Below are 16,543 nucleotides of genomic sequence, written 5' to 3' on the forward strand. Positions count from 1 at the left end.
ACCCTAGATAAAATCCTTTTACCATCTAAATGCTCAAGTACATAAATAAGATGCTAACAAAAGAAGTCATGGAAGATAAAATGTTTATGTTGCAAGATTGTTAAGCTCTCCAAGCTGCTAAGAAATCATTCTATAAAGCTCTACATTAGTATTATGTTACTTTTAGTAATCACGAGTGACACATTTGTTATGAATTGAGATCGTCAATGACCAAATTATTACTTTTGAAATATTAGTAAACAAAGAAAAAATTACTTAAATATCACTGATCATTTATGTAGATTACTCTTACATATACTGGTTATTCAAATGAGTAAATTATACGTTTAATATGTAAGCTATCAATTTTGATCTATTTTAGTATCTAAACTTTTAACTTTTTAAAATCATACCTAATGTTTAGTTTTTGTTTCATTTTAGTACCCACCATTAAAAACTTAACAAAATTGTTACAACTTGATAATATTTTATGGGTAAATTACATCATTCATCCCTTAACTATCTTCTCACTCCTATTTTGGTCATTGAAGTTTATTTTTTTTAATTTAATTACTTAACTTTCAAAATACTCCTAATTTAATCACTCTAACTTTCAAATTTTTTTTATTTTAATTATCTATTAATAAAATAATATCATGTCACAAAATATTATTAATAAAATAATTAGAGTGATTAAAACATGAGCAATTTGAAAGTTGAGAATTTAAATTGAAATTTTTTAAACTTTGAATAGGAGTGAGAAGATAATTAATGGATGAATGATGTAATTTACCCATAAAACGTCACATGCAAAAGTTTCGTTAAATTTTTAGTTACGGGGTATTAAAATGAAACAAAAACTAAACATAAGGTATGATTTTGAAAAAAAATTAAAAGTTTAGGTACTAAAACAGATTAAAACTGATAGTTTAGATACTCGATACATAATTTACCCTATTTAAATTGAATCAACCTTTTAACAAAACAACTCATATATTTATTAATTAACCAACACATATATCACCCGATGACATATCTTAACTAAAGCAAATTGGGGTATCTAATTAAATTTTTTTTTTGAAAATATTAAAAGCTTAAATTAAAATTCAAAAAATTGGGACTTAAAGAGAACTTTTAAAAATATTCAGAATCAAAAGCTTGTACAAAAGTTAGAGGCTCAGAAGGTCGAGTATTCTACTCTTGAGACCAAGTTCATTCAACTGAAGGAGAAACAAAAGCCATACGGTTCTATATTGAAAGCGGTGAATAAATCTTGGGAAGCAGTAAGTCCCTGTTTAACCGTTAAACAATTTTATGCATTTTCTGCTGTTTATGAAAAGACTGGAATCATATTTTATACCTTCTAGGTTTTGTTTAGTAAACTGCTTGATGGGAAATTGACATTATTTCTTTTACAATAGCTGATTACTGACTTGGAATCAAGTTCCACCTACAGAAGAAAGTCTAGTGGACAGGATGTTGGATGTACACCAAATGCAAAAGTTGAGAATCTTCTGCCATGCTTTGGTCTTTAGTTATTGTTGCTGTAGCCCCTTTTGATGAAATGTAACATATTTCCAGGGACAATACTTTCTTTCTTATAACTTCCAAGGTTGAGCTAAATTTGGCAGTTCTGATTTCTAGGAGTTTTATATAATTCTTCCATTGCCTCTTTTTAGTTTTTAACTGTTTTTCAAGTATACTGGCTAAGAAGGCTTTTGCTTTGCCATGTAGGCGGACCTCCATTTCTTACTGAGGATGATTTTCTTAGCCGACTTATGGAGACAAGTGCAACTGAAAGTTCCTATTCCAATAATTGCCCCGAGCAGATTACAGAAGATAGAGAAAATACTGCTTCTGAAAAGACTAGGTACATTTTACACAATATAATAGTTTCCATCGATAACCTGTGGTGCTTGAAGGATGGGTTATATGCCGCGGTTCAGAAAGAGCTTCAGAATGATGGTATGTAAAAAGTAACGTTTCCCTTTTTTGTTTTTTACTTTTTACTGGGGTTACTGCTTAGTTAACTGTATGCATGTCTATTTAGCTAGGCTCATGCAGGCACCTGGCAGAACTGGAATCGGAAGTTAAAAATTTGAGAATCGCAATATCTGATTTCATTTGAAACACAGATCTTTCGCTAGAGAACTGCAGCACCATAGAGATACTGATGCAAAAAATAAAGCTGAGCTTAAATGTCTGAAAGGTAATTTCTATATGTTATCAGACTTGTGCTTTTGCCTAGATTAAAAAGTGGTGACTACATTATCAGTTGCCTAGATGTCACATTTATAAGTTACCGCCTAAGCAGATTTGGCGTGCATAGATGTTCATAATATTTTTATGATAAAATAAACTTGCATGTGTGTGGTAGAAAACAAAAATCAGTATACACACATGCAAATTCATGTAAATTTATGTAATGCACACGATTCTTTCGACTTACAAAAGCTGCTTGCTTCATTTGATAAAAACTACTTGTAAATTTATGTAAATCAATGGGTGCTGACCCTTGGCTGTGGTTCAAATGCAAGTTAATTATCAAGGTAGGAAATGTAATTAAGATATCTGCAAGTTTGATTGGCTCTGTTTGCTTTCTTCTTGTTTGAAGGTGAATTCGAGAGTGCAGTTGCAGAACTGCAGGAAAGTAACTGCAAATTGGCAGCTATTAAAGCAGAAAAAGATGCAACGAACGGGGCATTTTTCCCTATCTTGAAACTAGGCAGTAAGACCATTTCTGGTGATAAAGTCAAAGATAAGCATAGAGATCTGCATGAAATGGAGTCTTCCCTAAAAGAGCTGACAGTAATTCCTTTTTCCTTCTAGTTATATTGTGAAATTTCTAAATCTAAAAGTTGATGCAATGATCTATTTGAGTTGCACAGGAACAAGCATCTTCTCGACTGACAGGGCTAAAAAGTCTTCATGAAGAAAGAATACAAATATTACAGCAGTTATCGAATTTGCAGGTTTGCCTTTTTTAAGTTATTGTTTTAGTTTTCATTTTCCTTTATTTCCGACTTTCCGTTCTACTTCGTCATATATGTTGAATGGGGGTTTCTCATTAACAGAACAAGTTGAAGAGTGAAAGTGTATTTCTTCTTCCCAAGCATTCCTTTTGGCGAGAGATCAACTTGAAAAGTCAAAGTCAGAAGTCTTCTGTTATCAAGATTTATTTGAGAAACTACAGGTTGTTACTGGTCGGTAGTCTCATTTATGCCTTTTTCTGTAATTTTGTGGAGGACTTTCAATTCCAATGCTAACTATATCTTCCCTACTAAAATTTTTAGGTTGAAAAAGATAACCTGGCTTGGAGAGAAAAAGAGTTGAATGTAAAGAATGATATAGCTGGTGTTTTTCAGAGATCTTTGGCAGTTTCTAATTCTCAAGCTTATTATCTTGGGGCAGAGATAAAGCGACAAATTGATGAAAGAAAGAGGATTGAAGCTAAGCTGGAAGAGGCATCTAGAGAACCAGGTAGGAACATATCTATTGTTTTCATCTTATCGCTATTCTTTTGCAGAAAATCAGTTTAATATACATTTAAATTCCAGGAAGAAAGGAAATAATTGCGGACTTTAAAAACCTGCTTTCTTCATTTCCGGAGGCAATGAGTTCGATCCAGAGCCAATTAGGCAAGTACAAAGAGGCTGTTGCGGATATTCATTCTCTCCGGGCTGACGTGCAATCTCTTTCCAGCATTCTTGATAGGAAGGTTTGTACTTATATAAGTTGTCTGGTTATTCCCTCTATTGCTTAAAGACCTTAAAGATCCTCTTTCTTTTGCTTATCCATCTTTTATTAAGCCTTTTTTTTCTCCGAGTAGGAAAATATATTGTTTAGATATTATTTTGATTTTCATTTGTTAGGTCCAGGATTTGAAGGACAGTGACATGGAGATGAAATTGATGTTGGATATGTATATACGTGAGTTTACCGATTCAAGGTCCGATTATCTAATACAAGATGCATTCTTTTGTAACTTCTGCAATCTGATTGGATATGTTGAATTCGAATTTATTTTCCATAGAATATTCTGGTCAGAAGAGCAATCTTTGAGAAATCTTTCACAAAATTCCTCCCTTCAGTGCTTCTTGGAGTTAGACTAAGCGTTTGTTTCTTCTTTACTGGAAATTATTAGCAGCTGAGGTGCAGGAGAATGTCAGCATATCTTATGTTATCACCGGTTCTGATATACTACCTTTGGTTATATTGTGCTATAATCGAAGTGCAGATCTTGCTAGCCTTGATTTGGTTCTTCTTGATGCGTAGTTCCAGATTCTTACATTTTGTTTTTCTGTGATTGCAGAGATATTTTGGAAGTGAAAGATTCAGAATACAAGGCATGGGCTCATGTTCAAAGTTTGAAATCCCGACTTGATGAGCATAATTTGGAATTGCGTGTTAAGACAGCTAACGAAGCTGAAGCAATGTCCCAGCAAAGGTTAGCTGCTGCCGAAGCTGAAATTGCTGAATTGCGACACAAACTGGAGGCGTCTAACAGGTTAAATTTTACCCTTTTCATTTTTTTATTATATATACTACCAGATCCTATTAATTCCACAATATGATGTCACCAATTTAAGTTTCTTATTTCTACATACCTTTTCTTTAGGACGGGGATGTTGTCTAAATTCATTTTGCAGCAATTGTTATATCAACATTAGGCAAATCTCTATTTCTTGTGTCTAGACTCTAGACAATTCCACAAACAATATTCTGTTGAAATTCCCATTAACCAGAATGTAGATGTATTGGGAACCTGGTTTTCATGTTGTTGCTACCTTCATTTATTAAACAACGGGTTTATGAGAAGCAAGTGAAAAGTGTTAATTCTAGTGTTGTTTCAGGTGCTTTGAAATCCAAAAATGAAGAAAATGAGGCTTACTTATCATGAGTTTTTGATATAGCTGTTAGTTTGGCTTTCCCTCAGTCGATTGGGCAGGCATATGATGACATGCAAACACAAAACCAGCAGCGATTGCAGCAAATTACAGAAAGAGACGACTATAACATCAAGGTGATCAATTATTTGGTGTATGATATTTGGAGATCCCATTAGAGTTGATTTTATTTGGTGTATGTTTGCATAACCAAGCAAAAGATGTTTGCTCATGGAATAGAAATCTTCACTTGCAAACTAACACGGGAAACTAACAATTAGGAATGCATTATTTCGCTTGAGTTAATGACATAAGAAGATAGAACATGTTTAGGTGTGTATGGTGCTTGGTCTTCATTTGGGTGTTAATTGTTGATATGAAGATTCATATATATTCTCCTCTGCCAGTAATCTGCTCATTCGTTTATGTAAAATTTTATTGAGATTCCATCTATTTTGTAGCAGGGATTGATATTTTTTTTAGTAGCCTAACCCTCCAACTATAACAGGGCCATGGTTTTAATCAGCCTAAACATCACTGAAATTTGCTAGAACGATGGTATTAAAGACCGATGAACTTTCTTATCTGGTTAATATCTGTGGTTTTGTTTTAACCTATTCTTGTAAAGGACTTGGGGCGTCTGCATTCTTTATTCTATTTCTTGACATTTACCTTCATGTAGAGAACTTGTTCTTGAAGAGCATCCATGGTCTTCTGCATAGACTTATATATTTGCTCCTAGTACTTGATTTTGCTTTAATGGTCCTTTACAGCTTGTTTTAGAAGGTTTGAGGGCAAAACAGCTTCAAGACACACTACTATTGGAGAAACATACCATGGAGGAGATTCAGCAAGCCAGTGCATCCCTTGATTTTTACAATAAGAAAGCTGGGAGAATTGAGGATCAGGTATGATAATGAATGTGTTAAGTTGTATGAAATAAACTTCTAAAGCCATTGTAGTCTTGAGCATTTCCTTTTGCAGATGAGGTTCTGCTCAGACCAGGTTCACAAATTTGGAGAAGATTTCAAAAGTCAGTTTTGTTGGAAACTACGCAAAAGCGATTGTAGGATACTAGAAGATCATCTCATCAAGCAAGGGAGTCACTGGAGGAATCTCAATCGAAGATTGAGAAAAGTAGAGCGACATTAGTGGAAGTGCAGATTGAAATAGAGAGAGAAAGGTGACTGAATTTATTAGTCCTATATGTTTCCATTTTGTCTTAATGCATAGGGTGAACTCATGTCTGTTTTTCTGCACGTCATTCGTTTATTAGGTTTAACAAGAAAAGAATCGAGGAAGAATTGGAAATGGTGAGAAGAAAGGTAATACATCTTCGAGCGAAAACAGAAGGCAACTCAGTGGTTGAAAACTTGAAAAGCTTCAACAAGAACTTAGAGAGTATAGAGAAATACTGAAGTGCAGTATCTGTCTTGACAGAGCGAAAGAGGCAAATGTGCAATTCTGAATTAGTATTTCAATATGGCATTCCAATTAGGCCCTTGTTGTAGTTTGAGCTTTTGTTCTCATTTATGCTGACAATTGGATAGGATGCATGCTTCTGTGTTATATAAGGTGTGGGGTACGATCCTCCAAATATATGGAAACTTCCCCGTCTATCTCCCAATTTTCTTATAGATGTTTTGTCCTTTCTCCAGGTTGTTATTACAAAATGCTACCATCTCTTCTGCAACCCTTGTGTACAGAAAATCACCGAAAGCCGTCACCACAAGTGTCCGGTGTGTGCTGCAAGCTTCAGTGCCAATGATGTTGAACCTGTTTATATCTGACATCAGAGCTCTCATCACGACTGCTAGTCCATGGGATTTGGCCTGCATCTTCCATGGGCTTGCACCGCCGAGAGACATGAACACTCACAGGTTCCATGTATTGTTATATTAGAGAGTTGTTGGAAAGGAATCCAGACAGGAATCCATGTTTAGTCAGTGCAAATCACAGCATTTGCATGTTTGGTTCCAAGTTGATTGGACATAAGTTATACAGTATTTCATGATGTTCGCAGATTATTCAGAATTGATCAAATTCTGTACTCTGCTGACTCAAGTTTTTGGCCTGCACAGATTTTAATAGAGTTGTTAGTATTATTTGTTGTTTCTATTTTTTCTCCTTAATTTTCGGTTTTAATGATAGGTTATGTTTGTAACATGTTGAAGGAAACTAATTTACTCTTGTATTCTTTTTATTTGTTTTTTTTGTGTGGATAAGTTTCTTTTTATTTGTTGTGGTGAGGAAAGAGAGCACTTATAATAGCATCATTATAAGGTTTTCTTTGAAATGAGTGAGTTTGATTTTGCTAGTGTTTCTCAAGGGAAGGAACTAATGGGACTGATTCAATCATGTGACTTCGTGTAGACATATCGATTCATGTATCAGTGTCATGTTTGTGTATCGATTTTGGGTGTAGTCATGTTTGTGATTTTTTATATTTATATAAATTTTGATATGTTGATGATTTTTATCAATTCATCTCCTCTTCCTCCTCCCGTTTGGGTCTTGTGTAGTATTTGTGTTCTAGCTGTGGTGCAAAATACATCACACAATTTACAAAGGAATTTGCCAAGTGCTGCATTCAATTAAAGCATTGCATTTGAAACATAACAAGCAGTGGCTTCAGCATGGTATGGATTTGTCTACCCCGCCTAATCCTAGCCCTGCCTTATATTTTCATGTTAACATTTATATATTTTATAGATTAAATTAACATTAAATAAACATTTGTTATTAAATATCAATTTGGGTCGTGTTAGATTGTTTAAAATTTGTGAAAATCTTATTCAAGACCTGATTTGTATGGACAGACTGTCCTGGATGAGCCTGTTGTAATAATTGGATCAAACCAACCCTTTCCCCATCCCCCAATTGTAGTGCCAAGGAAAAGTTCTCAAGGGTTTTTTTTTAATTAATTTAGGGTGTTTACATGATAATATATGTTCTAAACATTTTTAATCATTTGACAATGAAAATTTATCAGTCCTACAATCTTTGGTGCTTGAACCTAGGACTTCCAAGAATAACATCTTTCCTTTTAACTATTGAGGTAACTTGACTCCAAGGTTAATTTTTTTCTAAGTTTCAAGAATAATTACAATCGCAAGTGCTAATAATACACAACTGAATAGTTACCATCGGACTTAAAATTAGACAACTCACACACGGTAAGACTTACATATGAATAAAATATGAAAGAACAAACAAAAATAGCAAGTTAATCTAGAAAAAAAAAAGTTGAGGATACTTGTGTATACATTCGTATTCAAAATTTACTTACAAACTGAAGTAAGATCTTAATGAGAAAGCTGTAATCAATAGGATTTTCCTAATCCTCCTGGAAAGGAAGAAGGTGAAATTCTTTTTCCTTTTCACAGGGATTAGGAGGAAGGACATGAAATTCGTATTCAAAATTTACTTACAAACTGAATTAAGATCTTAATAAGAAAGCTGTAATCAATAGGATTTTCCTAATCCTCCTGGAAAGGAAGAAGGTGAAATTCTTTTTCCTTTCCACAGGGACCAGGAGACCGGATCAAACCGTAAGAAGAATGCTTGGCTGATAAATAATTCACTTCTTAGTCTTTGATCCCCTCAGTCACTATTAACGCCCATGATCAATGCAATGTGATATGTCTATTTATCTCTCTTGACTCAAAAAATGGGAGCAGATTTGAAAAATGATCTTAGAGTGTTTAGGGTGGGCCAAGAGGGTCTTTTAACGCCTTTTTTTTTTCTCTTCCAATCAGAGTTATTTCTTATTTCACAAATACTTGCCATGGTAAAGAAGAAAGGGGAACAATCACACTTGGAGAGCAGTACAACAAAGAGTTGTAAGCTGCAAAGTTAGATCATCGATAAAAAAAATATAGTTTAGATCATCGATAAAAAATATCTAAACTATATGAATATTTGAAGCTTTCACGTGGTATGAAAGTACCTTCAGCACCCCTCGGTTCATCCAGATTTTAGCAATTTTTTTAAAATGCTAGCAAGATAAATTATATAATGGGCGTGTTTCAATTTTACTTGGATAACCAGAGACTTGAAAGTTCAAAAGGCAGCCAAAGTGCATATGATTCTAAAGCATTTTGAAGCAGCCTGTTTGGGTTATCATTATGTTCAGCTTGGATTACATTTGTTTATTCACAACTTGGTTATTGACAATGAATGACAGAGATTGATACTGTAGAGCTAATTGTTTGATTATTATGATAAACAAAGAGAGTATAAACAGACAAAACGAAAGCAAATCTAGTTAAATACAAGGAATTGAAAGGGAAGAGAAATTAGAACCCGGAAAGCTCTTCAAAAGAGAAACGGCAAACGAGGACTCATTTATCCCTTGCCCTCGGACGAATTCCAAGTCCACTTCTTATACTCGCTCCTACATCCATCAGATCTTCCACCTGATGAAGAAATGAAATCACAAAAACAAATTTTAATTACATTCAGTGAAAGGTTGAGGGTGAAGATTTTGAAGACGCGAACACGAGTAGATATACTTTGTGAATGCCGGAGGCTTTAAGGAAAGCGACGGATGCAGTGGCGAAGGCGCCGAGGAACAAGGAAGGGACGCCGAAGGCTTTGACGGGCATCAAACGATGGTCGCCGGCATAACCTTTTCGATACGAAGATACTGCCCATCCGAGCTGGGTTACGCTCGCTATGGCCCAATACCAGTGGGTGGCGATGCGGGTTTTTTCGGTGTAGCCACCGGTCTCCTCCGCCTCCATTAGTTGTCTTCCTCCTCTAGACCAGCTTTTGAGCTGCTTTTCTCCGACTGCTTGATACACAACTAAGTTAAACGAGTGGTTCTCTTAACGAGAATTTTCTACATTCATAATAATTTAAACTTGATATTTTATTTTAATAATATCGAGTTGCTTAACATTTAAATTTGTTAGTTTATTTTCTTAAATATTGTTATTATAGATAGGTTAATATTGTGAAAATAAAATAAATAAATAAATAAATATGGATATATGAAAATTATTTATGAATAGATTAAAATTTAGGTATCAATACTATTGTGATGAAGTATTAGATTCTTTTAAGTAAGATAAGGAGTTCGAATCCTAGCTAAGAGTTTATATCTTGGTATTTTTGAATAGGGATGAGCATTCGATCGAGTCAAATTAAGTCAAAAAATTTCGAGTTATTTGAGTTGACGAGTTCTATTTTACAACTCGAAATTGACTTGAAATATTTTCGAGTCGAGTCAAATTTTTGAGTTTCTATTTAAATTTAATTATAAATATTTATCATATTATGATATTATTTAATATCAATTTAAGTATTTTTTATAACCATATACAATACATATATATTTTTTCATATGTGATATACATATATTATACAAAGTGACATCGACTCAAACTTAAAAATAAATTCACTAATTAATAAAAATGTCTAGTTATTCGAGTTATTATTCGAATTGTATTTTATAACTCGAAGTTAATTTAAATCGAAAAATTTAATTTTTCGAGTTAAATCAAGTTTTGCTCACCCCTACTGTAAGACATCATCGTATCACTTGACTCTATATACATTCTTATTAGTGTGGATAGCCAAATTAGATAATAATCAATCTTCGTATATTTTGAAATTATATTACTCAAATGAATTGTTATCTTAATTGAAATTTTATTTGAAAATTCATGATCAAATCCTAAGCTGGTTCAATGACATTATTGCCATGCCACTTTTATGTTCATTACAATTTGATCCTCACATGTTTTGAATATGCCATGAAGGCTCTAAAAGTTTCAGTTTAATTTCATTTCTGCTGCAACTTTCGAATGTAACGTCCCCTGCCATTTATGGACTCTCGAACCGGTCTGATCGAAACAACCATATAACGTGAACCGAAAATACGAAAAATCACATGTAAACATAAGGATATGAATAGCATACAGATTAAACATTCAACTTGAAAAACATATGGTGCACAAACATTTTACTTTAAGAAAGAAGCCAATCACACACCTTAAATAGGGGTGTTTAATCCGTCGGTTTGGTTAAATAAGTGTGTTTAATCCATCGTTTTGGTTAATCACACACCTTAAATAAGGGTGTATAATATATATTATATATTTAATATTTTTGGTAAATTCAATCGGTTAATTGGACTAAAACCGAAATTTAAACACTCATAAGGCTAAATAATATATATAATATATTAAAATTTTAAAAGTTCAGTTAATTCGGTTAATTAATCAATTTCGAACCGAATTAACCGATAATCGAAGTTTGAAAAATCTTAACCGTTAATCGACTGAACAAAAAAATTAATTGATCAATTAATCGAAAAAACTTTAATTCAATTGGTTAATTCGATAAAAACCGAACTCCGGACATCCTAACCTTAAAAGAACTAAAATGAAGCCACCATTTGCGGAGATACAAGAGAATTTGATTAAAAGTAAACTCTCCATCCCACCAAGTTAGACAGGTTTTTCTTAAGATTTTTTTATTTTCTTAAATATTTTTTCTAGAATATGGCCTATGATTTTAATTAATGGCTTACTTTTTTTTAATTATTTTATAGGCTTTTTTACTAGTTAAGCCTTAAAGCCGAATATAAAAGAGTTAATCAATTAAACCAAACTAATTTGATTAAATCGATTCTATTTCAGATTATATTAATATCTGACTCTATTTGTTAAAATTTTAAAAATATTTAACTCGAATTTTCTCATGTTCGGATCAACTCATACTTGAATCAACTTTTAGACTCGACTCAAAAGCAAGCTTTGAGACTTGGACCTATTTTACTAGCTCTACCAAGCCTAACTCGGATTAGGCCAAGTTTCACCGGACGAAAAATCATCATATTGTGATTACAAAACGGTTTGGTTTATTTTCAACTTCCAAATGACAACTATTCAAATATATTAAGTTCAATGAGGAAATTAAAATTTTTTTAAGTTCAGTAAGTAAAATAGGAGAGAGAGTAAAGTTTGGTGATTAAATTTGTAATTTACCCAAAGAAATAAAACAGAAACCATTTTTATAAAAAAATGTTATTGATACCAAGTTAGACAGATTTTTCTTTAAGATTTTTTTTTCTTTTCTTAAATATTGTTTTTACGGCTAAGTAAATATTGTGAAAATGAAAATGAATAAATAAATAAATAAAGATATATGAAATTTATCTATGAATAAATTAAAGTCTATTATATTTGGCATGTTTTCCTCGTACATGTTTTTTTTTGTTATTTAATCATTATTTTATTTATTTTATTTTTAAAAATTAAATTTAACATCACCACAACTAATTAAGATTGTATTTATTTGTTAATATTATTTTTTTCATTTCGTTAAACACTAATTTATGATTTATCAGTGATCTTTCAATAATTTAATCTTTTTTTATAATTTATTTGTCAATAATGTCATATTTGTTCTTACTCATCTTTTGTTCGAGTTGTTTTATTAGGTTTTTAACGGTTTTCTTTTATGGTCCTTGTGTTTCAACATCTAGTTTTCTTTCAAAATTTTCACGTATTTAGAAGGGTCGTATCCTTCTACTCACGTCTATGTCTAAACATGCATCGGATATCGATAAAAAAAAAATTGGAGAGTCGAAGCAATATAGCTATATACCATCTTACCAGTTGCAACTTGAAAGATATTGACCGAGAAGAAAGACATCCATTTCACTTGGAGAATGGATATCAGTCCAAAAATCAATATTTGGGGCAACCAAATCTAGACAATGTTATCGGTCCTAGCTACTATCACTGGTAGGAGAACCTCTCTAACCAGTGTTTTGGAGCATCGGGATGGATACAAGAAAGACGGGCAACGAAACTCTTTTCACCGGTTGTACTATGCTCGCAATGGAGTAGTTTCGAGCGCACAAATCGTTCTCCGTAAGCCATTTGTGGAATCTGTACCTAGGCTTAATCCGTTTCTCTAAGTTGAAACATAGAAATGCTGGGAATATATGAAGGTAGTCCAAAGAAACACCCATTTCGTAGCGAAGGAAATTCCGCTTCCGCCCTATAGTTTCGGGACTCTGGTTTAGAACTTTCGGTGTCGTTTGTACTATCTTGCAAAGTTTCGAGAACGTAATCCCCATACCGAGAAGACTGTCGAATTTTTCTTGCAACTCGACACTAGTGCCATGAACATGACATAAAACCTTCATGGTCGAAGAATTCTCTCCAAACCCAGCCTATGCAAAAAAAAAAAAAAAATCAACTTCTCCATTGTATGGATAGGGGTTCTTGAAAACTGAATTCTCTCGAAACTATCTCAGGAATCCTTATCAAAGTCTTTGTCAAGATCGCTAAGGGCGCAATTAGAAACCAACCGATGATTTCCGTCCTTAATATTATTAAACAACCACTCATGTAGGTTCAAAGCTTTCATCATTGGGTAAATTAGCCATTTTATTCCTCCCCAATACATAAGGGTACTCTTTAGCAATGGAATCCCTTTCATCAGCATTCAATCCAAATTTTTCAATATTCCCATAACCGAAATCACCGGCGTTTCCAAATCAAAATCCAAAACCTCGGGGCTTCGAAGAATCAACAAACCGACATCTTCCTTCCTAAACGAAAACTAACAAAAATACTCGATTTTCCGAACCATAACCTCCTCCGTGTCGTAACCGATTTTCGTCTGGGTACGAATTTTCTTGGTGGAAAAGCGTGTAAATAAATGGATTTTAATGAAATATTTTGGAGTCGCCGTCGACCTTTTGGGTTAGGTAGGTCGAATACCTAAAAACCATCTTTTAAAATAGTTTTTAAGAAAACACCATTTTAAAAGATAAATTAGTTTGCGTATAACTAAAAATTCATTCTTTTAGTAAAAAAAAAGATTTGTGGTCGATTACGTTTGAGGAAGGATTATCACCCCCACAACGCCAAAAAATTGATACCCGACGATTATAAATTATCTCTATTAGTGAAAATTTAAGAATTCAAATATAAATTTAATTTATGATCCTATTATTTCAGATTCAATCGCATAATTCTAAGGGAAAATATAAAATAAACCAATGTTTCCAATTGAAGAGAAACTAATCCCTAAATTATTTTAGGACGAATATTTCTCTTTACAACTGAAATAATAAGCATATGATATTTCATCCCGAAAAATCATGATATAACCAAAAATAAAGTAAGTATATTTTTTAGATCTATAGAAGCATGGTATTCATTTATTTAAAAATATCAGAATAAGACATCTAGTTACTTTAAGAAAACCATTTCTTAATATTTAAAAATATCATAATACGATTTAATACTTATAAATATTAATATTACTAAAAATTTAAAATTATTGGATTAAATTAAAAAGTTATACGATTTATGGTTAAAAATAAAAATTATTAAAATTATCAGGGATTAAATCGTAAAATATCAAAGTGTAATGGACATAATTCGAAATATCATGTAATATATGCATTAACAGTGTAATTTAACCATAATAAATTATACAAGTTAATATATAAATTTTTAAAATTAAAAGGGCTAATTTAGATATTTACCTAAAATATATATAAGCATGGCAGAGACTAAAATATAATAAAATAAAATGAGGATACCAAATTAAAATAACAAAAATATGCATTTAAGGATTAAATTGCAAAGTGTACAATTTATAGGGACTGTCGGTATAATTTACACAGACGCGAAATTATACATGGGTCCCTCCCTTAAACGTCGTCGTTTCAGGGAGAGTATAAATATCCTTAAAACCCGATCCTTAGGTCGATTTTTCTCATTTTCCTCTTCTGCTCTCTAGGATTCCCTCGCCAGAGGGAATCCGGTCACCGACCGACAGTCGTAGTCAACAGCCAACACCGACCACCATGAGCGGTGGCAAGAATTTTCCAAATTACCCCAAATTAAAGATCCCAACGCCCTAAGCCCTAAAACCCTTTAGATCGACATAGATCTAAAGTTTTTTGCCTTCGATATTTCGGTTCTCCGGCGGCGCGTGGAGGCTCCGATGATTGCAGTTTCCTCGGTAAGTTTCTCTCCTCCTTTGGTTTGTTGTTTGGCTGGTGTGGGTTTCATTTTCTCTCTATTTTTCTTGTTGTCTCCTCGAATTTTTTTCTTGTAGGTTCGATGGCCTTTTATAGGCCACCACGATGCTCACCATGGACCGAGTAATAGGAAGACCCTAAGTGAGTCATCAGATCTACGGTGGTAACTCACTATAGGGAAGTGAGGTGTGCGCCCATCTCTTCATCTTCTGGCAAGGCGGCGACATCGTGGCAACAATTGGAATGGTATGTTAGAGGCGGCGGCCGACGTAGACCCTAAGGTATAATGAAACCTTAGGGTTTCTGGTGGAACCATCTCCCTTGAATTTGTCTTGATCTGACGGTGGTGAGGAACTGGCGGATGGAGATAAGGTTTAGAAACCCTAGCTGCTATCTGGATCTGGTGGATTTGACGGTGGTGATGTAATTGAGCCTATAATATTTGTAATTATTATTTTTTAATAATAATAATAATAATAAATAAATAAATAAAAACGGGACAAAAACTTAGTGTCCGGAAGCGGAAGGAAATGTCTCTTATTTTCTATCCATCAGCTCCCCAATTTTCCCTTTCTCACAACCCAAATCATAAAACACCCTCATTTTCCTACAAATTTCGTACCAACAATCCACATTAGCTTCAACATGATTCCCCAAAACAAAATCCACAAAAGCCCTTTTCAAATCATTCAACAAAGCAGCAACTTCACCATCCAATTCATCAACATCACGCAATACGTAAGGAAAAGCCAAGCAAATACCAATCATAGAAACATTATTGCTAAACCCAAATTCCTTAATCCTACAAAAGCCTAGCTTTCAATTCCTTAGAACTAACCTTAAACATCAAAGCGTCCTCTTTATAAAGCTTACCAATCTGTTCCAAGGGAAGCCAAATCCAGAAAGCGCACAAGCAGCATCGAGAACCGTTTCATCTTCAAAGAAGAAGAATTTCTTCGAAGGCAAAAGCCCACTAACTTCATCATAATCAATCGCTATGCGCTCAAAGAAAAACTCTTACTCGTTAATGGGGTGGTAACTGAGGAACCTGAGGACGTTCTTGTTGAAACTCGCGGCGGAGAAATCGATGCCGGAGACGAGAGAAGAGAGGGAACAGAGGGAGTTTTTGGCAATGCGCTCGGCGTAGACGAAAGGGATGTATCGGGTGCAGTGGAGGTAATCCGTGAGAGCTTGTTGAGCATCTTTAATGGCCCGGGATCGATACTTGGAAGGGATTTTGGTGAAGTATGGGAGTTTGGGTAGCGATGAAAAATGGCGAATAAGATGATGAGAGTGAATAAATTTGGGGAAATGATTCATCTGACGGCAGAAATGGGTTTTATTAGGGTTTTTGTGAGAGGGAAGAGGGATTTTGTGCGTTGTTTCTTCAAACATTGGAGTCTGCCTTACGGTGTTTTTTGCGGACATGCCCATAACTTACCAAAATTGACGTGGATCATAAGATACATGTGGTAAAAAACGCAACATTTCATTTTATAATCCAATTAATAACTAAAATATTTAAATCCCATTTAATATTTAAATTGTCAATTTTGATTTATTGTAGTATCTTAATTTTTAATTTTTTTAAAATCGTACTAATGTTTAGTTTTTATGTTATTCTAGTACCTTATTGGACTGTATATTAGGTAAATTACAT

At 33.6% G+C, this 16,543-nt stretch overlaps 1 protein-coding gene and 2 pseudogenes across 1 annotated transcript; 1 reads left to right on the top strand and 2 right to left on the bottom strand.

The window, feature by feature from the left end:
* The first annotated feature begins 754 nt into the window (after positions 1-754).
* Positions 755-6,793, top strand: LOC120129774 (annotated as a pseudogene).
* Positions 6,794-9,054: 2,261 nt separating this feature from the next.
* On the bottom strand, positions 9,055-9,678 carry LOC120129553. Its single transcript, XM_039147018.1, has 2 exons — positions 9,380-9,678; positions 9,055-9,283 (listed from the first exon to the last, which is right to left on the bottom strand). The coding sequence occupies exons 1-2, from the start codon at positions 9,608-9,610 to the stop codon at positions 9,209-9,211; spliced, it is 306 nt and encodes a 101-aa protein (XP_039002949.1). The 5' UTR covers positions 9,611-9,678; the 3' UTR covers positions 9,055-9,208.
* Positions 9,679-12,616: 2,938 nt separating this feature from the next.
* On the bottom strand, positions 12,617-16,211 carry LOC120129775 (annotated as a pseudogene).
* Between the last annotated feature and the right edge of the window lie 332 nt (positions 16,212-16,543).

This window comes from Hibiscus syriacus, unplaced genomic scaffold (assembly GCF_006381635.1).
Source record: "Hibiscus syriacus cultivar Baekdansim isolate YM2019G1 unplaced genomic scaffold, ASM638163v2 tig00110503_pilon, whole genome shotgun sequence".
Taxonomy (NCBI): domain Eukaryota; kingdom Viridiplantae; phylum Streptophyta; class Magnoliopsida; order Malvales; family Malvaceae; genus Hibiscus; species Hibiscus syriacus.

What these genes read in the sequence shown, in the direction of transcription:
- LOC120129553 (XM_039147018.1), bottom strand. Translation starts at nt 9,610, where the DNA reads ATGGAGGCGGAGGAGACCGGTGGCTACACCGAAAAAACCCGCATCGCC. An exon ending in AAGCCTCCGGCATTCACAAA is followed by an intron (nt 9,284 to 9,379) that starts GTATATCTACTC and finishes TTTCTTCATCAG; the next exon opens with GTGGAAGATCTGATGGATGT.